The sequence below is a fragment of the Bombina bombina genome, chromosome 8 (genome assembly GCF_027579735.1).
Source record: "Bombina bombina isolate aBomBom1 chromosome 8, aBomBom1.pri, whole genome shotgun sequence".
Lineage (NCBI taxonomy): Eukaryota > Metazoa > Chordata > Amphibia > Anura > Bombinatoridae > Bombina > Bombina bombina.
Window position 1 is genome coordinate 56,605,353 of NC_069506.1, and position 25,423 is coordinate 56,630,775.

At 43.1% G+C, this 25,423-nt stretch overlaps 1 protein-coding gene across 1 annotated transcript in view; it reads left to right on the plus strand.

Moving 5' to 3' along the window:
• The window catches only part of DNAJC11 (DnaJ heat shock protein family (Hsp40) member C11), a 524,045-nt gene that overhangs the window by 379,672 nt on the left and 118,950 nt on the right, over positions 1 to 25,423 (plus strand). Inside the window, exons 6-7 of the mRNA XM_053690381.1 lie at positions 5,739 to 5,861; positions 16,869 to 16,942. Coding sequence (XP_053546356.1) covers positions 5,739 to 5,861; positions 16,869 to 16,942 — 197 coding nt within the window. The remainder of the gene's footprint in view (positions 1 to 5,738; positions 5,862 to 16,868; positions 16,943 to 25,423) is intronic.

The window sequence follows — 25,423 nt, forward strand, 5'->3', positions numbered from 1 at the left end:
TCAGCAATCCATATCCCAGGCGTGGAGAACTGGGAGGCGGATTTTCTAAGTCGTCAGACTTTTCACCCGGGGGAGTGGGAACTCCATCCGGAGGTGTTTGCTCAGTGGATTCATCGTTGGGGCAAACCAGAGTTGGATCTCATGGCGTCTCGCCAGAACGCCAAGCTTCCTTGTTACGGATCCAGGTCCAGGGACCCAGAAGCGACGCTGATAGATGCTCTAGCAGCGCCTTGGTTCTTCAACCTGGCTTATGTGTTTCCACCGTTTCCTCTGCTCCCTCAACTGATTGCCAAAATCAAACAGGAGAGAGCATCGGTGATTCCAATAGCACCTGCGTGGCCACGCAGGACCTGGTATGCAGACCTAGTGGACATGTCATCCTTTCCACCATGGACTCTGCCTCTAAGACAGGACCTTCTAATACAAGGTCCTTTCAATCATCCAAATCTAATTTCTCTGAGACTGACTGCATGGAGATTGAACACTTGATTCTATCAAAGCGTGGCTTCTCCGAGTCAGTCATTGATACCTTAATACAGGCACGAAAGCCTGTTACCAGGAAAATCTATCACAAGATATGGCGTACATATCTTTACTGGTGTGAATCCAAGAATTACTCATGGAGTAAGGTTAGGATTCCTAGGATATTGTCCTTTCTCCAAGAGGGTTTGGACAAAGGATTATCAGCTAGTTCCTTAAAGGGACAGATTTCTGCTCTGTCTATTCTTTTGCACAAGCGTCTGGCAGAAGTTCCAGACGTCCAGGCATTTTGTCAGGCTTTGGTTAGAATTAAGCCTGTGTTTAAACCTGTTGCTCCCCCATGGAGCTTAAACTTGGTTCTTAAAGTTCTTCAAGGAGTTCCGTTTGAACCCCTTCATTCCATTGATATTAAGCTTTTATCTTGGAAAGTTCTGTTTTTGATGGCTATTTCCTCGGCTTGGAGAGTCTCTGAGCTATCTGCCTTACAATGTGATTCTCCTTATCTGATTTTTCATGCAGATAAAGTAGTTCTGCGTACCAAACCTTGGAGTTGATGGGGCTATTTCTACTCTTACCTAACGTACTACTATCGCTATGGAAGATAGTACTTCCTTTAAGGATCCTTTAGATAGGAAACTTGAATCTTATCTAAGGAAAGCTTATTTATATTATGGCTATCTTCTCAGGCCTGCCATTTCTATGGCTGATGTTGCAGCTGCATCAACGTTTTGGTTGGAAAGCTTAGCGCAACAGGAAACAGATCCTGATTGTTTAGCATTGTTCGCTTGCTTCAACATGCTAATCATTTTATCTGTGATGCCATTTTTTGATGTTAGGGCTTCGTGGCTATTGGAATACTGACATGGTATCTAAGTCTAGATTACTATCTCTTTCTTTCCAAGGTAACAATCTATTTAGTCCAAGCCGTTTAAGAAACCAAAGCCAGTCCCCAAGTCTGCATGAAGGTGCAGGCCTCATTCCAGCTCAGCTGGTGGGAACAGATTAAACTTTTTTCCAAAACATTTGGGCAGATTTTGTCCAAAATCAATGGATTCAGAGTTTTGTCTCTCAAGGGTATCAAATTGGATTCAGAGTAAGACCTCCTGTGAGAAGATTCTTTCTCTCACGCTTCCCAGCAAATCCAGTGAAGGTTCAGGTTTTTCTGAAGTGTGTTTCAGATCTAGAGCTTTCAGGGGTAATCATACCAGTTCCGTTCAGGAACAGGGTTTGGGGTTTTATTCAAATCTACTCATTGTCCCAAAGAAGAAAAATTAATTCAGGCCAGTTCTGGATCTGAAAATTTTGAATCTCACACAAATCAACTAGTGTTGTTTCTTCAAAGACATGGTTAGAGGATCAATTTACCAAAAAGTTTCTTGGTTCCTCAGACAAAGGTCACCTTTTTAGGTTTCCAGATAGATTCAGTGTCTATGACTCTGTCTCTAACAGACAAAAGACTAATTAAATTGGTTTCAGCTTGTCGGATGTGCATGGAAGTTTTAGGTCTCATGTCTGCAGCATCGGACGTGATCTACTTTGCTCGTCTTCATATGAGACCTCTCCAGCTTTGTATGCTGATTCAATGGTGCAGGGATTATATAAAGATATCATAATTAATACCCTTAAATCCCAATGTTCGACTCTCTCTGTCTTGATGGTTAGAACACCATCGTATAGTTCAAGGGGCCTCCTTTGTTCGTCCAACCTTGACTGTATTCACAACAGATGCAAGTATTTCAGGTTGGGGAGTTGTCTGAGGATCTCTGACAGCACAAGGGGTTTGGAAATCTCAAGAGGCGAGATTACCAATCAATATTTTAGAACTCAGTGCTATTTTTAGGGCTCTTCAGGTTTTGGCCTCTGTTGAAGAGAGAACCGTTTATTTGTTTTCAGACAGACAATATCACAACTGTCAATCATCTGGGTGGGACTCGCAATCCCCTAGCTATGAAAGAAGTATTGTGGATACTTTCTTGGGCTAAATCCAGCTCTTCTCTAATTCCTGTGGTACATATCCCAGGTGTAGACAATTGGGAAGTGGATTATCTCAGCCGTTAGACTATACATCCGGGGGAGTGGTCGCTCCATCCAGATGTGTTTTTTCATCTAAACAAGAGACTTCCCAGGTACCTATCCAGGTCCAGGGATTCTCAGGTGGAGTCAGTGGATGCGTTAGCAGTTCCTAGGTTTTAGCAACCTGCTTATATCTTCCCGCCTTTAGTTCTTCTTCCAAGAGTTATTTCCAAGATCATCATGTAGCACCAGCATGGCCTCACAGGTTCTGGTATGTGAATCTTGTCCGGATGTCCAGTTACCAACCTTGTCCACTTCCTTAGTGCTTATTCATAGAGGTTTCTCTGACTCAGTTATTGATACTATGTTACAGGCTCATAAATCTGACTCTAGGAAGATTTATTATCGAGTTTGGAAGACTTATATTTCATGGTGTTCTTTTCATAAATTCTCCTGGCTATCTTTTAGAATTCCTAGAATTTTACAATTCTTCAGGATAGTTTGGAGAAAGGTTTGTCTGCAAGTTCCTTGAAGGGACAAAGCTCTGCTCTTTCTGTTTTGTTTCAAAGAAAGATTGCTAAGCTTCCTAATATTCACTGTTTTGTACAGGCTTTGTTCCGTATCAAGCCTGTCATTAAATCAATTTCTCCTCCTTGGAGTTTTAATTTGGTTTTGAAGGCTTTACAGGCTCCTTCTTTTGAGCCTATGCATTCCTTGGATATTAAACTACTTTCTTGGAAAGTGTTGTTCCTTTTGGCTATCTCTTCTGCTGAAGATTTTCCGAATTATCTGCTCTTTTTTGTGAGTCTCCTTTTCTGATTTTTTCATCAGGATCAGTTTTGCGGACTTCATTTAAATTCCTATCTAAGGTTGTGAATTCTTACAACATTAATAGAGAAATTGTTGTCCCCTCTTTGTGTCCTAATCCTTAGAATTCTTTGGAGAGATCCTTACATTTTCTGTATGTTGTAAGAGCTTTGAAATATTATGTTGAAACTACTAAAGATTTCAGGAAGACTTCTAGTCTATTTATTGTCTTTTCTGGTTCTAGGAAAGATCAGAAAGCTTCTGCCATTTCCTTGGCATCTTGGTTAAAGCTTTTGTTTCATCAGGCTCCGCCTCAGAGAATCACAGCTCATTCTACTAGATCAGTCTCCACTTTGTGGGCTTTTAAGAATATAGCTTCAGTTGATCAGATTTGCAAAGCAGCAACTTGCTCTTCTTTGCATACATTTACTAAATTCTACCGTTTGATGTATTTGCCTCTTCGGAAGCAGTTTTTGGTAAAAAAGTTCTTCAGGCAGCTTTTTCACTTTAATTCCTTTGCTTATGTTTTAAGTTTTTTCTTTGCATTTATGAGAAAAACGTATTCTTTTGGGTGTGGATTTAATATTTTCAGCGGCTGTTTTTATTTTTTATCCCTCCCTCTCTAGTGACTCTTCTGTGGAGTTCCACATCTTGGGTATTGCTATCCCATACGTCACTAGCTCATGGACTCTTGCCAATAACATGAAAGAAAACATAATTTATGTAAGAACTTACCTGATAAATTAATTTCTTTCATATTGGCAAGAGTCCTTGAGACCCACCCTTTTTATGGTGGTTATGATTTTTTGTATAAAGCACAATTATATTTCCAGTTCCTTTTTGATGCTTTCTACTCCTTTTTCTATCACCCCACTACAAACATGAAGGCTTCCGTTACTTTATAGAAACTAAACCTTTACACTTATAACTTCAATATTTATTTAAACAACTAATATAATTATAAAATAAAAAAAAATCTACATTAGTCTGTTTGATTTTGCTTTGATTTTGATTTTGCTTATGTCTAATTATTTAAAGCGTCTATTTACTGTTCAATATCCCTATAAGTAACATTTATAAATAAAGGAAAGTATTATAATATTGCAAAGTATTATATCACCCTACTTCATATTGCCACCCCGGCTTACAAACATTTCTTTTAAGGACATGATACATAGATCTTTTGAAATATAAAGGATAAAAAAATACTCTTGCTGTAAGTGGCTTGAAGTATCATTTGCACTGTTAAAAGCGGTTGGAGGAAAGCCGTGAGCAGTCGCTTTAAAGGGACAATGTACCATCATTTCTTTCTTCTCTCTAGTGTATTTCCAGTGATCTGTTTTACTTGCTGGAAAGTATTAAATTGTTTATGAACAGCTCCTTTGCCTTTATTTTGTTGTTTGAAATAGCTGATTTTGCCTATTGCATCCCCACCTGTACTGAACATTTTCAGTACTTAAGTAATGTTTATAGAAAGCCTATGTAAACAAGACGGTTTAGATGAAAACATGCTACCAGTGGGATGTGTGGGAGAGGTACTAAAATGTTCATTCTCCATTGTTCTCGCTAAGTATTGGGCTTTAAGTAAACAGAAATAAGATTAGGGGGACTTTGTGTAAATAAGATCATGATGTCTGCTCTAGTACAAGCTCAGTCAATTTTTTGGGTTGTGGTTTCAGTTAGCAAAAACTACTATTTAATATACAAAAATGAAACTAAATTAAAAAATTTCCATACATTTTAAAACTCTGCTTTTTATAACAAGTGATTAGAAATCAGTTATGGGGAACACAGTTTTACAGCACACTGTCCCTTTAAAATAAATCCCTAACTAGTCGTGAGCAGGACATCCCATACTGCTATTGAAAGGCCGGGCATTATGGCTCCTGATCACAGGTTTAACCCCTTTTGCGGGGGTTTAAGCCATATTTCCCATTGAGCATTTGTATAGTAATAACTGCTGTAAAAAAAACTGCTTTAGAGCGTCCCTTTAAAGTTGTGTGTCTGGACTTTATTTTTTGTTTTTGTGAGATTTTCACTAGAGACGGTAATCTGCGGAACATTGTGGTAACGTTTCTTGTGTATAAATTTCTTGTAAATAAATTGTAGTGTTGATGGATTCCCCTCGATAAAGTTCATTTAATACCAGGAGCAGAAAATTACTATCATCCTCTATCAACACAGACAGAAAAGCAACTTGTCTTTTTTAAGTCAATTTACTGTAATCTCTGTGACCCCCGAGAACTTAAATAACTATCTAACGAAGGTTAAATTAATATTGTCATCTTCCAGATATGATTGCCAGTTTGGTTAAGACTGATTATATCTTATGCTTGGAAGTATGATGCCCCCATGAAAAGCAATGTCATTTAACATTATCCTCAATGGATAAAAAAAAAACTTCAATTCATTTAGGGACATTTATTCTGTCTTGCCAGGCCCCGTTGACTGCTTCAGACACAGCAATCCTCTCTGGAAGTCTTTCCACGCAGAATGGAAATGGAGGGGGATCGATAAACTTTGCTCTGAGACGCGTGACCTCGGCCAAAGGCTGGGGAGAGGTAAGTACCATCAAAATTATCGTGCAGACAGGTTTCTACATCCGTTAACTGGAAAATGGTTAGCTAAGCAAAAAAACATATTCTGTGTATTATGGAAATAAATTGCAAAACAGGAGAGAAAGGTAGTTTGCTAATTCTTGTTTATATAATTATGGCTGTCTACTATCCTGTCAGACACAAAAGGTTTTATACATCGCTGCTTATGTGTGAAGGGCAAAACTAATGGAATCTTCATCCGCTCACTGCACTTCGAGTTACAAAACAGCCTGTGTCTGTGTAGGTGATTAAGGGGTATCAATTATTACTGAAGTCCCCAAGGCTCCTAGTTAGTGTCTAGAGGAAGTTAAATTTGCTGAAGTTGCTTAAGAGAAATGATCTGATCAGGAATTCTAAATCCATAACAGCGTAGAGCTAAAATGGTCACAGACCTAATTTTCATGATAGTACTTTTGAGCTCTAAACATATGATGACTCCTTAAAAAAACGGGTTATTGCATTATTTATGGAATGTTTTTTTGAGGAGTTCTCACTGTTTGCTTTGAGTACAGGATTGCTGTATATGTTGCAATACAGTACATAAAAAGACATGCTCTTTATACATCTCTGCAAGAAACTGCTGTATTTAGGGGGAAAATTATTATTAGTCAGCAAAGCGGTGTTTGTAAATTATGTATGTGAATAATTGACAAAGAATCCAAAATCCAATAAATTCTTTTAAAAATAGCGTTCAAATGTATTCTCAAATGAGCTTTCATTTTGGAAACATATGTCTTGTTCTACAATTAATGTGACTGACAGGTTATATGTATGTAAGTATGTGTGTGTGTGTGTGTATATATATACTGTATATGTGTGTGTGTGTTTATATGTATATGTGTGTACATATATTCCAAAAACAGTGCACATATCACCAATGAATCAACATCTGCCTGGGTGCCAACAGGTTAAAATAGAGAACATAGAGGGAGGAACTTGCTGGTCCATTTAGATAACAAATGTAAAATGATCTCTCTCGCTCTATAATATATCTGTGTGTGTATACAGAGAGAGAGAGAGAGATTATATATATATATATATATATATATAAAAACACGTGTGTGTGTGTGTGTGTGTGTGTATATATATGTGTGTGTGTGTGTGTTTATGCTTGTGCATAAATGTATTTGTTATACGTACATATATATATATATATTTGTTATATATACCTACATATATGTATTTGTTAGTGTTTGCAATTCTAATATGTAAAATGTACATATATAGCTCTATGTCTCAATGGTTTGTAGTTACTTTTCTGGGTCAAATATTTAAATATATATATATTTATTTATTTAATTGATAATAATATTCCAGGGTAATACTACCTAGTGAGTAAATAGTTTTGCTCATAAAAAAATGTATTAAATAAAGCTTCTGATGTCCCTGGATTTATTGTTTGTAGGTATAAAGCAGGGTTTGACTCTACATAAATGAAACCTATTTCCGCTATCTTTAATGTAGCAGGTACAAATGTGGTTTGGCGAGGATGCATTTAAAACTAATTGTGCAGACTCACTGTAGCCAAAAGTGAATGAGCATAAAGAAGGCAGTAACTTAATATACTTTCCCCTATGGAAATAGTTTCCACTTAGGATTTTACAACTGCACAAAAGAAAAAGTAAGATATTTTCTCTGGCTCCAGCCATGTCCGTAATTTTTAGTGAGTATATAAATACTGCAACTTTAACAAGCGTGCGGGACTGCTGAGACTGAACAATGTCAGATTAACATTGAAAAGCAGCTCTGAAAGTCACCCACACTGGCAAATGAGACAGTGAAAGCTTTCTCCAACTTCAAAGGCTGTTCTGAAGCAGAACTGCTGACATGGTTTAACATGAGACCCTGGAGAACAGTCCCCAGCCACCTGTGAGACCTGCAAACACTGAAGTGTAACAAAATGGAAATGCAAAAAAGCAGCAATTCATCCGAAGACCCTTAATTAGATTCAGAGAGAAGAGTCAGTTATCAGACAGCCGGGTCTGCTCCGGAGAGGCCTCTACTCTTTTATGCTTGCTTCTTGAGCCTGTATAGAAAGTCTTTGCTGCCAACTAGAGAAATGAGATTAAATCGGAAACAGCAGTTATAATTTAAGGGTTGAATGGGGCAGTGGCCAAAGGCCAAAACATTTTTGCACAGGATAAAAGAATAGGACACGTGACTGATTATATTACCCAGAACTATGATCTCTATGATTTATGTAAGCTGCAGGGTTTTAAGGGTGTGACACTTTCTGATTAGTGGCCTTCTGAAGATTTTTCTTTTCTGCAAACCTGATCCATACATACATATTTTTCACTTCTCTTTTTAAATCCCTCTGCAAATTGAATTTGCACCTCTGTCAGGTTGCAAATGTGCGAGAGATTATATGTATTGGAAATACAGATACACAAATCTATAGTATCAGAACCAGAGATCTTTGCTCACTGAAGAAGCCATTGTATAAAATAAGTTTAGATGATCTTCTTGGGGTTTAGACCTTAACATAGAAATACCATCTCACAAGTTTAAAATGCCTTTTTTGGCGATCCAGCCTAATTTACTCCTATTTTTATCAAAACAGATTGTTGTGGGTTCGTTTTCTCTATTTACTATTTGATTTATTAAAAAAATAACCATTCCAAGTCTGTCTTCCGATTATCCTGTATCATATGTGACATTGTTCTGTTTTTAAAGAGACTCTGATGTAGATCCAGAATTTGCAATGTTAAAAATTACGGATCTCCTTCCATTGTAAAACAAAAACTGAAATCAACCCTTGTGGACAACTTGTCCTGCAAAAGAAAGCCAACATATACTATATTTTCTCCATGTATATTGTTATATGAATACGTTTTTGAACTCCTTGTCTTGTAGAAGCACAAGAAGCATGCAGAGTCTGCTTACATTGCAACAATCCACTCTAGGGAAGCTATAATCTATGTAAACAACTATATGTAGTTTTGGAGCCTCCGGTCACAATTCCCTTTCTATTATATATCAGATTGGTGATATGGCTTCACTTAGTTAATTGGTCAAGTGCACTACCTGTACAAATATAAGGATCATATGTTCTAATCCTTGTAAGACCAACTCAGCCTTTCATCCTTTCTAGGTTTTTAAATTTAGAATTATTATCTGGAATACTAAGAATTATTATTTTTAGATGTCCTTGTTCAGTTAAAGGTATGCTATACCCTACACCAAACTACACTAGAAGAGAATTTAATTAATTAAATAATAACAGATGGGATAAAATGTCTCCTCTTTTTAGTTCGGATTCCAAGATCGAGAAAAGGTTTGGGATCATACAGGGTTTAACAAGTTCAGCCAAATTCAGAGAGTCCCAATTTAGACTTATACAACTTGACTATATTACCCAGAGGCGAGCACAAAAATGGAAGTTCCAAGCTGAGAATGCATGCAAGAAATGTAGAGAAGCAGATCCTAACATCTTACATTTATTAGCTACATGCCTAAAACTCTGACAACTTTGGGGTAAAGTTGAATTCTTTTTTTCATTAGTCTTAAAGGAAAAAATTAAGATAACAGTAGAAAGCATACTATTTGTAAACAAAGTAACAAAATGGGGGTCTACGTATAAATTTATTCAATAGGGAATTGTGTTAGTTCGATCTCTTATCTTTAAGAACTGGATAAATAATAAATTCCCCTCGATAAAATCAATTAAAGAACGGCTGGCCAGACAGGCTTTGTCTGAGGCACTTGACACTAAATTTTATAAATTCAATGGGACTAAGAACTACAAGAAGGTATGGGGGGGTTTTATCAAGCACATAGGGTCTGATCAAATCTTACCAATATGGGATTCTGACAGTCAGGAAGGATGAGAGGTAGGAGAGCCCTGCGTCTTAGGAGGGGAGGGGGATGAGAGAGGGGAACACATTAAAAATATATTTAATAGTACAGTAACACTCATAATAACACTATCTAATAAAAAAATAATAAAAAAATTGCAATAAAAAGTTATAAGGACTCAAAGATATGAGGTATTAGTTGTTAGGGAAAAAAAGGCATGTATGAAAACATCACCTCCGTGAACTATTATAAGATATGGGATATCTTTTACACCTGGTTGCAATTTCACAGTTTTATCCACTCAGATATCTCGGTAGCTACTCTTTGGTCTTCAGTAATAGTTCGATGATATTCGTGACAACCCTTTTCTCACTCCAATTTTGTTCACATCATTACCACCATAAGCACACACCTCAAACTGGAAAACAAATTATCATACACCATGGCCTGCTCTGTTGCTGTAACTTATCTGCTGAGTGCTGGTGGAGAGTTATAAAAAATAACCCTCCTACCCCCACCTCACAAAATTATAAAGTATCCCATTCACTATATGGCCAAACAAAATGTCCAAATTCCTATTCCTTATGTTACTTGCCCTTGCAAATGATGTAGAGTCTAACCCTGGTCCCCCAGCAAATTCCATTCCTAGCCTTCCAGCTAAAAAAGGCCTCTCTTTTGTGCACTGTAGTATCCGCTGCTTACTACCAAGAATTGATGCACTGCAAGCTTGGTGTTTACAATACAAGCCCAAAATCATTGTGATCTCTGAATCGTGTCTAACTGCAAAAATACCTGACTCTGCCATTGCAATACATGGGTATTCATGCCATAGAATTGACAGAGCAAAGAGAGGAGGCGGCATTGTAATTTATGTTGACAATTCCACAAAGTTCACCCCCATACAAAAATCTAGCTCTCCTACCACCTTTGATTTCCTTTCTGGCAAAATTGAGATCCCGTGCAGTAAATCAATCATTGTTGTAGGAATCTACCGCCCACCTAGCTCCCCAGTGCATTCCATTTCGGACATAGCACATCTCCTTAGTGAATCCATAGCTCAAAACCCAAAAAGTGAAATTTTGGTTTTTGGAGATTTTAATATTGATTGGCTGAATCCAAAAAATAACAGTTGTCGCTCGCTGTTTAAATCTTTGCAGCTAATGCAATTAATCTCCTCCCCAACTCAAATAAATATCAAAAGCCATAATCATACCCTGCTCGACTGAATTCTCTCCACTTCTCCCGACCGAATCCAGGAGGCAGGTGTTCTCCCTAACAATTTCAGTGACCACTGCTTAGTGTACTGCGTGCTCAAAATAAAGGCAACTAAATCCTCTCCCAAGGTTAAAATCACCAGGTCCTTCAAAAAATGTATTATCCAATCATTTCTAAATTACATCAAGAACCTCCCCTGGCACAGATAAAACCTAATCCCAGATCTAGACTCTGCAGTTGAATTCTTTCAGTCTGAACTCCTACAAGTTTGGAATTTGCATGCCCGTTGCGTAAGGTGAGAGTAAAAGGAGCACACTTGAATTGGATCACAGCTGACCTCATTCAAATGTTCCAGTTTCGGGATTCATTGTGGTCAAAGTTCAATCATACTGGCTCTATGAACGATCACTGTGTATATAGACAATGGCGAAATATATGCACTAAACAAAATTGGCCAAGGCCCAATATTTCTGTGAAAATCTGAACAATAACATATCTAACCCTAGAAAGTTTTGGAAACTCGTAAATACAAAATCCACCAATCCACTCCCAACCCTCCACTGTCAATGTGGATAACCAAAACCTGCAACTCCCCTTAGAAGTAGCAAATGCCTTTAACAATTATTTTGTCGGATGCTCCACCACCCTGATTGACAAACTAATAAATGGCACACATCCTGAAACTACAAATGTGGATCAGGCCCCACTAAAACAGCAAAGACCCAATATAGAGAAGTTAAATTTTAGACCTGTACCCATCAATGTCCTTAAGGAAACACCTTAATAATCTAAAAATAAAAAAACAGTCTGGACCTGATCAAATCCCAGCAATGCTGTTGAAGCTCAGTGCGCCGGCAATTGCTAAGCCTGTCACAACCCTAATTAACGAATCCTTGATATCTGGATACATACCCAAACTCTGGAAAACTGCAAGAGAAGTGCCTATTCATAAAAGTGGGGAGTTAACCTTGGTTTCTAACTATTGCCCTATATAATTGCTCCCAGTATTGTCAAAAATCTTAGAAAAATGTGTCCATACGCAATTATGCGAGTATTACCAACTTTCTAACTATCTGACCCCTGATCAATCAGGTTTTCGACCAAATCACTCCACTACAACTGCCCTCCTAAAAGTTTGCAACGACATCCAAACTGGCATGGAACAAGGAGACCTAACTGGAGCTATTTTCCTTGATTTTGCAAAGGCTTTTGACACAGCAGACCACGACATACTACTGCTCAAACTAAAAAAACTCTGGTATTGCTGATCGTCCGTTAACCAGGTTTAGATCATATGTATCGGATCGATCACAATATGTCTCCATTTCTAACAGTAACTCCCTCCCTCTCCCAGTCACGTGTGGTGTTCCCCAAGGTTCCATTCTCGGTCCCCTACTATTTACATTATTTATAAATGATCTGCCTAATGTCTGCAAATCCTCAACTGTACACATGTACGCAGACGACACAGTAATCTATGCAAACAAATCTGATTTGCCGCAGCTTGAAGCAGTGCTCCAAGACCAGTTCACAGAGGTAGAAAAGTGGATCTCAAAAAAACAAACTCTTCCTAAACACTGACAAAACTGTCACAATGATCTTTGGAACGGGTCCTAAATTACACAAATTACAAAATTCCCATCTACGCATCAAAACAAAATCCATTGCACACTTACCGCAGTCCACTCTTTAAAATACTTGGGTATGTTGTTAGACCCTTATCTATCTTTTGGCCTCCACATAGAAAAACTTGCATCTAAACTTTATCCAAAATTAGGTGCCCTGTACAGAAACAAATCTTGCCTCAGCCCTACAGTAAAGGAAAAGATTGTAAAGCAAATGCTGATGCCTATCATGGATTACGGGGATGTAGTATACGCACCTGCACCACAAACTCACCTTAATAAACTTAACTGTATAACTCGTTCTGCCGCTTTGTGCTACAATGTAACTACAGGACCCACCATTGTGACATGCTAAAAGAACTAAACTGGCTGACGCTGGAATCCAGACGCACTCTCCATTTTTCCTGCCTTGTGTTTAAAAGGCTTTCTGGGAAGCTCCCACCCTACCTGAGCAGAAGGCTCTCTCCGGCTATTCCCACCTCCTATAACCTCCGATCCAGTACCAGCACATTATTTAGCTTGCCTCAATACAAAAAGAAAGCAGCTCGATCCTCCTTTTCCTACAGAGCGCCACAGTTATGGAATGATCTCCCGCACACTTTCAAACCTTCCCCAAGCCTAATATCCTTTAAGAGATCCCTTTCTACATATCTCAAAACAGAATGCACCTGTCATGGTTGATTATATATTTCCTACCTGTTCTATGTAAAATGTTTGCATATATTGGGCGCGATCAAATATACGGCGCAGGTTTCGGCGCAAGCGTGGGAACCCGCGCTGCCCGTAATTTCACCTCGCACATCAGGGTATTACATATACTGCGTCGTCAGATGCTAAACTGGCGTAAGTAGGACAAACTGGAGATCTTCTGAAATGTGCGCAAATACACATTTTAGTGATCGCAAGTAACTTACGCCAGTATTTTGTCCACGGAAAGTGTAAAAAAAAGAGTAGTTTTATGCAGATTAGGCTAACACTCGTAAAAATGAACCGCGATTTCAAATAAATGCGACACGTAATTATGCTATTCCAAATTCATATATAAACCCATATATAAAGAGATAAAGGTAATACAATTATGATTTCCCATTGTTCTCTCCTCCAAGTATTGTTGATTGTTTTGAGAAGAAATTTAAAGTAAATAAGCAAGTATATGTCCACAATGTGATAAAGTACCTACAAGCTCAATCCACTTGATTATGTTGTTGCTTCAAACTATTTCAAATACACAAATAAACCTTGAAAAACCAATATCATAGTATACTGTCCCTTTAACCTTGAGATGCTGCTTAAATGTATGTGTTTGTTAAGGCTTCCAGGGAGTTACGTTGCTTTTTTAGTCAGTGCAAGGGTTGCTGCGCCTGCAATTTGTGGCGAGATGAGAATGGAGTAGATTTTCTGAATTCTGCGCGCGTAAGTCCTTATGCTGTATATTGGATACCAAATTGCGCGGCTGTTCTATGTTAGTCTATGGTTAAAAAAAATACGTCCGAAGGGTGAAATATACACGCGTAACTTGTATGCTACGCCGTATATGTAATACCAAAATCGCGTAAACTCTGGCGTCGCCGGCTTTTGCATGTGACGCTGCATATGCACCCAGGACATACTTGAAAACGAGAGAAATCTCAATGTATCCTTCCTGGTAAAATATTTTATAAATAAATAAATAGTTACCTAAGGGTTCAGGCAATGGCTTCATCAGCTATTTCTTGAGAAATACAGCAGCATTTCCTATGCAGATATGTCCTGAAGAAAAGTCAAATGTCCCTTCTTGGGATCTCCCATTAGTCTTGGAAACTTAATGTTACCTTTGAGCTTTTCATCAGGCATCTTTGTGGATGTTCAGTAGTTTTTCCATTACGTATTACATCAACATGTAGATTAACAGAATTGGAAGCTTTATGAAGTCAACCAGCAAATAATTTATTCCATCAGTATAAGGTAAGTTTTTTTTTAGTACCAAATCATTTTTCTATAGTATTGCACCCAATGATTACAATTCTATAACATAAACTGTAAGATTGTCTCTAAACTAACTTTAACAAAGGCATGGGGGTAAATTTTAAGAATCTTGCAAATCACACCAACTTTTTTATGTATGTTAATTGATTCTTAATCTACGATTTTAAGAATACAGTGGTAACAACTATACAATATTATGCTACAGTTTAAACTCGATCTGGCATAGTAGCAAAGTATGTTTACTGGCGGCGACGATCCAGTCACGTGTTATTAGAATGACATCAACAGGCTAAAAAAACTTACCGTAGCAGCAGCCTGCGACCTTGGACAAAGCCATACAAGGCGAAACACGTCAGGGCAAGGGGGGAAGGATTGGGTATACCTTATATTTTTAATGGGGACAATATAGCCATTTATAACTACTACTTAGGTCCTCTACCTATAATTTTTGGAAGACCGCAAAGTTGCAGTACAAAATTAAAATAATCTGAAAATTGTTACTTTTACGGGGATATAAATAGATTTTCTGTGTAGCGTATTTTCGCTATATCAAAAGAATACCACGTTATTATTTTAGATGAGTGAAACGAGGCTCATTATATTGTGAGAATTTGTGGCATTTGACAATAGTTAGCAATAACACAGGCTATTGTGTGAAATGTATAATTATATGACTGACTGCTAATTTACGCAGTGGATATTTATTGACCTTATATTGTAACTGGGAGTCGTACTTTTAAGTATTATATGTTTGAGTGTTCATTAAGTATTATCTTTGAGGCAGCATTATATAATTAGCTGATACCATTTGTTACAATACTTGATCGTTTTAATCAGAGGTGGCTAAACTGTTCCTGGGTTTTTAATGGGAATTTTATCCTTAATTTTTAAACAATTTAATAAATGTTAAGTTTTAACACGCCATTCTAGCCTTGAATCTATAAACTAGCGTTCTACAAGTGTACCGCTATAAGGGTTTCTCTTCGCTTTTTTCCATTACTATTTGGTAATAAATTGGTACACTGCACCACTTCCTTGTAAATTGCAGACATGAGATAATAGAGACTCACATAGGTCCTAACTGTAAATAGAATAAGGGACAGTGTTTCAAAGTAGTGCCATTAATTCCAGTGTGTTGATTTAAGAATCCCCTATATGTTTTGAGGCTCATACACCACATCAAACTGATTTGCTGATGTATTTTATAGCCACTTAACTATAAATCATTTGATATTTCTTTCATACAGATGGTAAGAGTCCACGATCCATTGCTACTGGGAATTATTCTTCCTTACCACTAGGAGGAGGCAAAGATTCCCAAACCTTCAAGAGCTCTATAAAACCCCTCCTACCTCACATGTATCTCAGTCTTTATTTTGCCTCGCCGGAGGTGGTCGAGGAATGAAGATATGCATTTGATTCTTCAAAGAGAGTGGTTCTCAGTTTATGTTGAGGCCCGGTTTCCCTTCTCAGTACAGTGCTTGTTAGAGGGATGTATATGGGGTATGGTTTGTGGTTCCTTTCTCAGCTCATGGTAAATCTGTGACAGACCCTCCATAATTGGTCATAGGGACTTATATTTTGCCTCCTACTATGGAACTACAATATTCTCCTATTCCATAACCTCTGCTGATATGTTTTAGTACTGGTTTGCTGGTAGATGAGTATCTACTGGTAAGTATACTTTCTTAACATTTAGACACTCTTTAGCCTTATTATGGGCACTTATAGTGTATCTTTGGAACATATATACAACCTTTGTATATATATATAACCCTTGTTGAGTTTTTGAGGGGTTGTGGATTAATTTCCTCACTGAAAAAATGTTTTTTAAATTACTTTCTTGTTATTACTTGTGGACACCACAGCTTGAGTAATAGTTCCCAGGAGTAATGGATTGTGGACTCTCGTCACCTGTATGAAAGAAAACATAATTTATGCTTACATGATGAATTAATTTATTTCATGGTGTTGAGAGTCCACTAGACCCCAACCTTTATTTTTGGGTTTAGTCATTTTTTTAGCACATATTTTCCCCTACTCCTTTTATGGCTCTTATTCCTTTTTCTTACCTCACTTTGCTTGGCTATGCATTAGACTGAGGTATATGTGAGGAGTTTTATAGAGCTCTTGGGGTTTGGGATCTTCCTAGTTCTAGAGAAGAGTAATTCCCAGGAGTAATGGATTCTGGACTCTCACCACCATGAAAGAAATGAATGTATCAGGTAAGCACAAATAATGTTTTTTTAGGACTTCTTGTAATTGCTTTAAATAAGTAGAATATAATGTAAAGTTTTTCATCTCATCATTTGCAATATTTGTTCCATCTTATTTATATTTTTATGATTTTTTTTTTTTTTATATTTAGTTAGAATTTGGAGCTGGTGACCTTCAAGGACCACTTTTTGGACTTAAGCTTTTCCGCAATATTACACCTAAATGGTAAGTGATAAGTTATTGTTTTTTAATTAGCTAATCTAAAGTAACCACTATTGAAGTAAGTTAACATCTTCATTATAGAAGATGATAATTTGAGATTGTAATATAAATAGAATGTTTACATAGTAAAACAACTTTAAAATATACTTTAAATACTCCTCTCTCTTTTTCTGTATTTTAAGTCTGATAAATTTAGCATGAAGTGAATTAGTTTGCAGTTTTATGTGATTAAAAAATAATTTAGAGAAAGATATGTATCAAAGTTAAAGGGACAGTATATATACTCATTTTCATATAACTGCATGTAATAGACACTACTATAAAGAGTAAGATACTAATATAAAAATCCAGTATAAACTGTTTAAAAACGTACTTAGAAGCTCTGTTGAAAAGGTAGCTGGAAAGCCCACTGCAAGTGGGAAATAAGGCACTCCCCCCTTCTTTTGCATATGAAAAGACCCTTTACACAAACAGGAGCAAGCCGGAGTAGAGGTATCTGTCGATATTCTCATAAAACTTTGGGGCTTGGTTAGGAGTCTGAAAGTCAGACAATGTTATTTAAAAATAAGCAAAACTATACATTTAAAAAACTAAAAACTTTATGGGCTATATAAATAGATCATCTTCAAAACATTTATGCAAAGACAAAATGAGTGTATAATGTCCCTTTAACCTAAAGAAGTCAGCAGACTCATTTAAAGTTCTAAGAAATGCACACTGCCCACCATGCTCTACTTCCTTCCTACTGCACATCTGCTCACCATGCTCTACTTCCTTCCTACTGCACACCTGCCCACCATGCTCTTCTTCCTTCCTACTGCACACCTGCCCACCATGCTCTTCTTCCTTCCTACTGCACACCTGCCCACCATGCTCTTCTTCCTTCCTACTGCACACCTGCCCACCATGCTCTTCTTCCTTCCTACTGCACACCTGCCCACCATGCTCTTCTTCCTTCCTACTGCACACCTGCCCACCATGCTCTTCTTCCTTCCTACTGCACACCTGCCCACCATGCTCTTCTTCCTTCCTACTGCACACCTGCCGACCATGCTCTCCTTCCTTCCTACTGTACACCTGCCCACCATGCTCTCTTTCCTTCCTACTGCACACCTGCTCACCATGCTCTCTTTCCTTCCTACTGCACATCTGTCCACCATGCTCTCCTTCCTTCCTACTGCACACCTGCCCACCAAGCTCTACTTCCTTCCTACTGCACATCTGCCCACCACGCTCTCCTTCCTTCCTTCTACACACCCTGCCCACCATGCTCTCCTTCCTTCCTACTGCACACCTGCCCACCAAGCTCTTCTTCCTTCCTACTGCACACCTGCTCACCATGCTCTCCTTTCTTCCTACTGCACATCTGCCCACCACACTCTCCTTCCTTCCTACTGCACACCTGCCCACCAAGCTCTCCTTCCTTCCTTCTGCACACCCTGCCCACCACGCTCTCCTTCCTTCCTTCTGCACACCCTGCCCACCATGCTCTCCTTCCTTCCTACTGCACACCTGCCCACCAAGCTCTCCTTCCTTCCTACTGCACACCTGCCCACCAAGCTCTGCTTCCTTCCTACTGCACATCTGCCCACCACGCTCTCCTTCCTTCCTTCCTTCCTTCTGCACACCCTGCCCACCATGCTCTCCTTCCTTCCTACTGCACACCTGCTCACCATGCTCTCCTTCCTTCCTATTGCACATCTGCCCACCACACTCTCCTTCCTTCCTACTGCACATCTGCCCACCACGCTCTCCTTCCTTCCTTCCGCACACCCTGCCCACCATGCTCTCCTTCCTTCCTACTGAACACCTGCCAACCAAGCTCTCCTTCCTTCCTACTGCACATCTGCCCACTACACTCTCCTTCCTTCCTACTGCACATCTGCCCACCATGCTCTCCTTCCTTCCTACTGCACATCTGCCCACCATGCTCTCCTTCCTACTGCACACCTGCCCACCACACTCTCCTTCCTTCCTACTGCACACCTGCCCACCAAGCTCTTCTTCCTTCCTACTGCACACCTGCCCCCCATGCTCTACTTCCTTCCTACTGCACACCTGCTCACCATGCTCTCCTTCCTTCCTACTGCACATCTGCCCACCACGCTCTCCTTCCTTCCTACTGCACACATGCCCACCAAGCTCTCCTTCCTTCCTACTGCACACCTGCCCACCAAGCTCTCCTTCCTTCCTACTGCACACCTGCCAACCAAGCTCTCCTTCCTTCCTACTGCACACCTGCCCACCATGCTCGCCTTCCTTCCTACTGCACACCTGCTCACCATGCTCTCCTTCCTTCCTACTGCACACCTGCCCACCATGCTCTCCTTTCTTCCTACTGCACACCTGCCCACCATGCTCTCCTTCCTTCCTACTGCACACCTTCCCACCATGCTCTCCTTCCTTCCTACTGCACACCTACCCACCATGCTCTCCTTCCTTCCTACTGCACACCTGCTCACCATGCTATCCTTCCTTCCTACTGCACACCTGCCCACCATGCTCTCCTTCCTTCCTACTGCACATTTGCCCACCATGCTCTTCTTCCTTCCTACTGCACACCTGCCCACCATGCTCTTACTTCCTATTGCACACCTGCCCACCATGCTCTACTTCCTACTGCACACCTGCCACCATGCTCTTACTTCCTACTGCACACCTGCCCACCATGCTCTCCTTTCTTCCTACTGCACACCTGCCCACCATGCTCTCCTTTCTTCCTACTGCACACCTGCCCACCATGCTCTCCTTTCTTCCTACTGCACACCTGCCCACCATGCTCTCCTTTCTTCCTACTGCACACCTGCCCACCATGCTCTCCTTCCTTCCTACTGCACACCTGCTCACCACGCTTTACTTCCTTCCTACTGCACACCTGCCCACCATGCTCTTCTTCCTACTGCACACCTGCCCACCAAGCTCTCCTTCCTTCCTACTGCACACCTGCCCTCCATGCTCTCCTTCCTTCCTACTGCACACCTGCCCTCCATGCTCTCCTTCCTTCCTACTGCACACCTGCCTACCATGCTCTTCTTCCTACTGCACACCTGCCCACCATGCTCTTCTTCCTACTTCACACCTGCTCACCATGCTCTCCTTCCTTCCTACTGCACACCTGCCCACCATGCTCTTCTTCCTACTGCACACCTGCCCACCATGCTCTTCTTCCTACTGCACACCTGCTCACCATGCTCTCCTTCCTTCCTACTACACACCTGCCCACCATGCTCTCCTTCCTTCCTACTGCACACCTGCCCACCATGCTCTTCTTCCTACTGCACACTTGCCCACCATTCTCTCCTTCCTTCCTACTGCACATCTGCCCACTACACTCTCCTTCCTCCCTACTGCACATCTGCCCACCATGCTCTCCTTCCTTCCTACTGCACACCTGCCCACCACACTCTCCTTCCTTCCTACTGCACGCCTGCCCACCAAGCTCTTCTTCCTTCCTACTGCACACCAGCCCACCATGCTCTTCTTCCTTCCTACTGCACACCTGCTCACCATGCTCTCCTTCCTTCCTACTGCACACCTGCCCACCACGCTCTCCTTCCTTCCTACTGCACACCTGCCCACCAAGCTCTCCTTCCTTCCTACTGCACACCTGCCCACCAAGCTCTCCTTCCTTCCTACTGCACACCTGCCCACCATGCTCGCCTTCCTTCCTACTGCACACCTGCCCACCATGCTCTCCTTCCTTCCTACTGCACACCTTCCCACCATGCTCTCCTTCCTTCCTACTGCACATCTGCCCACCATGCTCGCCTTCCTTCCTACTGCACACCTGCCCACCATGCTCGCCTTCCTTCCTACTGCACACCTGCCCACCATGCTCTCCTTCCTTCCTACTGCACACCTGCCCACCATGCTCTCCTTTCTTCCTACTGCACACCTGTCCACCATGCTCTCCTTTCTTTCTACTGCACACCTGCCCACCATGCTCTCCTTCCTTCCTACTGCACACCTGCCCACCATGCTCTCCTTCCTTCCTACTGCACACCTTCCCACCATGCTCTCCTTCCTTCCTACAGCCCACCTGCCCACCATGCTCTCCTTCCTTCCTACTGCACACCTGCCCACCATGCTCTCCTTCCTTCCTACTGCACACCTGCCCACCATGCTCTCCTTCCTTCCTACTGCACACCTGTCCACCATGCTCTCCTTCCTTCCTACTGCACACCTGCCCACCACGCTCTCCTTCCTTCCTACTGCACATCTGCCCACCAAGCTCTGCTTCCTTCCTACTGCACAGCTGCCCACCACACTCTACTTCCTTCCTACTGCACATCTGCCCACCACGCTCTCCTTCCTTCTGCACAACTGCCCACCACGCTCTCCTTACTTCCTACTGCACACCTGCCCACCACGCTCTCCTTCCTTCCTACTGCACACCTGCCCACCACGCTCTCCTTCCTTCCTACTGCACACCTGTCCACCACGCTCTCCTTCCTTCCTACTGCACACCTGCCCACCACGATCTACTTCCTTCCTACTGCACATCTGCCCACCATGCTCTCCTTCCTTCCTACTGCACATCTGCCCACCATGCTCTTCTTCCTTCCTACTGCACACCTGCCCACCATGCTCTACTTCCTACTGCACACCTGCCACCATGCTCTACTTCCTACTGCACACCTGCCACCATGCTCTTACTTCCTACTGCACACCTGCCCACCATGCTCTCCTTTCTTCCTACTGCACACCTGCCCACCACGCTCTCCTTTCTTCCTACTGCACACCTGCCCACCATGCTCTCCTTTCTTCCTACTGCACACCTGCCCACCATGCTCTCCTTTCTTCCTACTGCACACCTGCCCACCATACTCTCCTTTCTACTGCACACCTGCCCACCATGCTCTCCTTCCTTCCTACTGCACACCTGCTCACCACGCTTTACTTCCTTCCTACTGCACACCTGCCCACCATGCTCTTCTTCCTACTGAACACCTGCCCACCAAGCTCTCCTTCCTTCCTACTGCACACCTGCCCACCATGCTCTCCTTCCTTCCTACTGCACACCTGCCCACCATGCTCTCCTTCCTTCCTACTGCACACCTGCCTACCATGCTCTTCTTCCTACTGCACACCTGCCCACCATGCTCTTCTTCCTTCTTCACACCTGCTCACCATGCTCTCCTTCCTTCCTACTGCACACCTGCCCACCATGCTCTTCTTCCTACTGCACACCTGCCCACCATGCTCTTCTTCCTACTGCACACCTGCTCACCATGCTCTCCTTCCTTCCTACTACACACCTGCCCACCATGCTCTCCTTCCTTCCTACTGCACACCTGCCTACCATGCTCTTCTTCCTACTGCACACTTGCCCACCATTCTCTCCTTCCTTCCTACTGCACACCAGCCCACCATGCTCTTCTTCCTACTGCACACCTGCCCACCATGCTCTTCTTCCTACTGCACACCTGCCCACCATGTTCTTCTTCCTACTGCACACCTGCCCACCACGCTCTTCTTCCTTCCTACTGCACACCTGCCCACCATGCTCTACTTCCTTCCTACTGCACACCTGCCCACCATGCTCTTCTTCCTACTGCACACCTGCTCACCATGCTCTCCTTCCTTCTTATTGCACATCTGCCCACCACGCTCTACTTCCTACTGCACACCTGACCACCATGCTCTCCTTCCTACTGCCCACCTACCCACCATGCTCTCCTTCCTATTGCCCACCTGCCCACCATGCTCTCCTTCCTTCCTACTGCACACCTGCCCACCATGCTCTCCTTCCTTCCTACTGCACACCTTCTCACCATGCTCTCCTTCCTTCCTACTGCACACCTGCCCACAATGCTCTCCTTCCTTCCTACTGCACACCTGCCCACCATGCTCTCCTTTCTTCCTACTGCACACCTGCCTACCATGCTCTCCTTCCTTCCTACTGCACACCTGCCCACCATGCTCTCCTTCCTTCCTACTGCACACCTGCCCACCATGCTCTCCTTCCTTCCTACTGCACACCTGCCCACCATGCTCTCCTTCCTTCCTACTGTACACCTGCCCACCATGCTCTCCTTCCTTCCTACTGCACACCTGCCCACCATGCTCTCCTTCCTTCCTTCTGCACACCTGCTCACCATGCTCTCCTTCCTTCCTACTGCACACCTGCCCACTACGCTCTACTTCGTACTGCACACCTGCCCACCATGCTCGCCTTCTTCCTACTGCACACCTCACCATGCTCTCCTTCCTTCCTACTGCACACCTGCCCACCATGCTCTCCTTCCTTCCTACTGCACACCTGCCCACCATGCTCTCCTTCCTTCCTACTGCACACCTGCCCACCATGCTCTCCTTCCTTCCTACTGCACACCTGCCCACCATGCTCTCCTTCCTTCCTACTGCACACCTGCCCACCATACTCTCCTTCCTTCCTACTGCACACCTTCTCACCATGCTCTCCTTCCTTCCTACTGCACACCTTCTCACCATGCTCTCCTTCCTACTGCACACCTGCCCACCATGCTCTCCTTCCTTCCTACTGCACACCTGCCCACCATGCTCTCCTTCCTTCCTACTACACATCTGCCTACCATGCTCTCCTTCCTTCCTATTGCACACCTGCCTACCATGCCCTCCTTCCTTCCTACTGCACACCTGCCCACCATGCTCTCCTTCCTTCCTACTGCACACCTGCCCACCATGCTCTCCTTCCTTCCTACTGCACACCTGCCCACCATGCTCTCCTTCCTTCCTACTGTACACCTGTCCACCATGCTCTCCTTCCTTCCTACTGCACACCTTCCCACCATGCTCTCCTTCCTTCCTTCTGCACACCTGCTCACCATGCTCTCCTTCCTTCCTACTGCACACCTTTCCACCACGCTCTACTTCCTACTGCACACCTGCCCACCATGCTCTCCTTCCTACTGCCCACCATGCTCTCCTTCCTTCCTACTGCACACCTGCCCACCATGCTCTCCTTTCTTCCTACTGCACACCAGCCCACCATGCTCTCCTTCCTTCCTACTGCACACCTGCCCACCATGCTCTCCTTCCTTCCTACTGCACACCTGCTCACCATGCTCTCCTTCCTTCCTACTACACACCTGCCCACCATGCTCTCCTTCCTTCCTACTGCACACCTGCCTACCATGCTCTTCTTCCTACTGCACACTTGCCCACCATTCTCTCCTTCCTTCCTACTGCATACCTGCCCACCATGCTCTTCTTCCTACTGCACACCTGCCCACCATGCTCTTCTTCCTACTGCACACCTGCCCACCATGTTCTTCTTCCTACTGCACACCTGCCCACCACGCTCTTCTTCCTTCCTACTGCACACCTGCCCACCATGCTCTACTTCCTTCCTACTGCACACCTGCCCACCATGCTCTTCTTCCTACTGCACACCTGCTCACTATGCTCTCCTTCCTTTCTACTGCACACCTGCCCACCACGCTCTACTTCCTACTGCACACCTGCCCACCATGCTCTCCTTCCTACTGCCCACCTGCCCACCATGCTCTCCTTCCTTCCTACTGCACACCTGCCCACCATGCTCTCCTTCCTTCCTACTGCACACCTGCCCACCATGCTCTCCTTCCTTCCTACTGCACACCTTCTCACCATGCTCTCCTTCCTTCCTTCTGCACACCTGCTCACCATGCTCTCCTTCCTTCCTACTGCACACCTGCCCACCATGCCCACCTGCCCACCATGCTCTTCTTCCTACTGCACACCTGCCCACCATGCTCTTCTTCCTACTGCACACCTGCCCACCATGCTCTTCTTCCTACTGCACACCTGCCCACCATGCTCTTCTTCCTACTGCACACCTGCTCACCATGCTCTCCTTCCTTCCTACTACACACCTGCCCACCATGCTCTCCTTCCTTCCTACTGCACATCTGCCTACCATGCTCTTCTTCCTACTGCACACTTGCCCACCATTCTCTCCTTCCTTCCTACTGCACACCTGCACACCATGCTCTTCTTCCTACTGCACACCTGCCCACCATGCTCTTCTTCCTACTGCACACCTGCCCACCATGCTCTCCTTCCTACTGCCCACCTACCCACCATGCTCTCCTTCCTATTGCCCACCTGCCCACCATGCTCTCCTTCCTTCCTACTGCACACCTGCCCACCATGCTCTCCTTTCTTCCTACTGCACACCTGCCCACCACGCTCTACTTCCTACTGCACACCTGACCACCATGCTCTCCTTCCTACTGCCCACCTACCCACCATGCTCTCCTTCCTATTGCCCACCTGCCCACCATGCTCTCCTTCCTTCCTACTGCACACCTGCCCACCATGCTCTCCTTTCTTCCTACTGCACACCTGCCTACCATGCTCTCCTTCCTTCCTACTGCACACCTGCCCACCATGCTCTCCTTCCTTCCTACTGCACACCTGCCCACCATGCTCTCCTTCCTTCCTACTGCACACCTGCCCACCATGCTCTCCTTCCTTCCTACTGTACACCTGCCCACCATGCTCTCCTTCCTTCCTACTGCA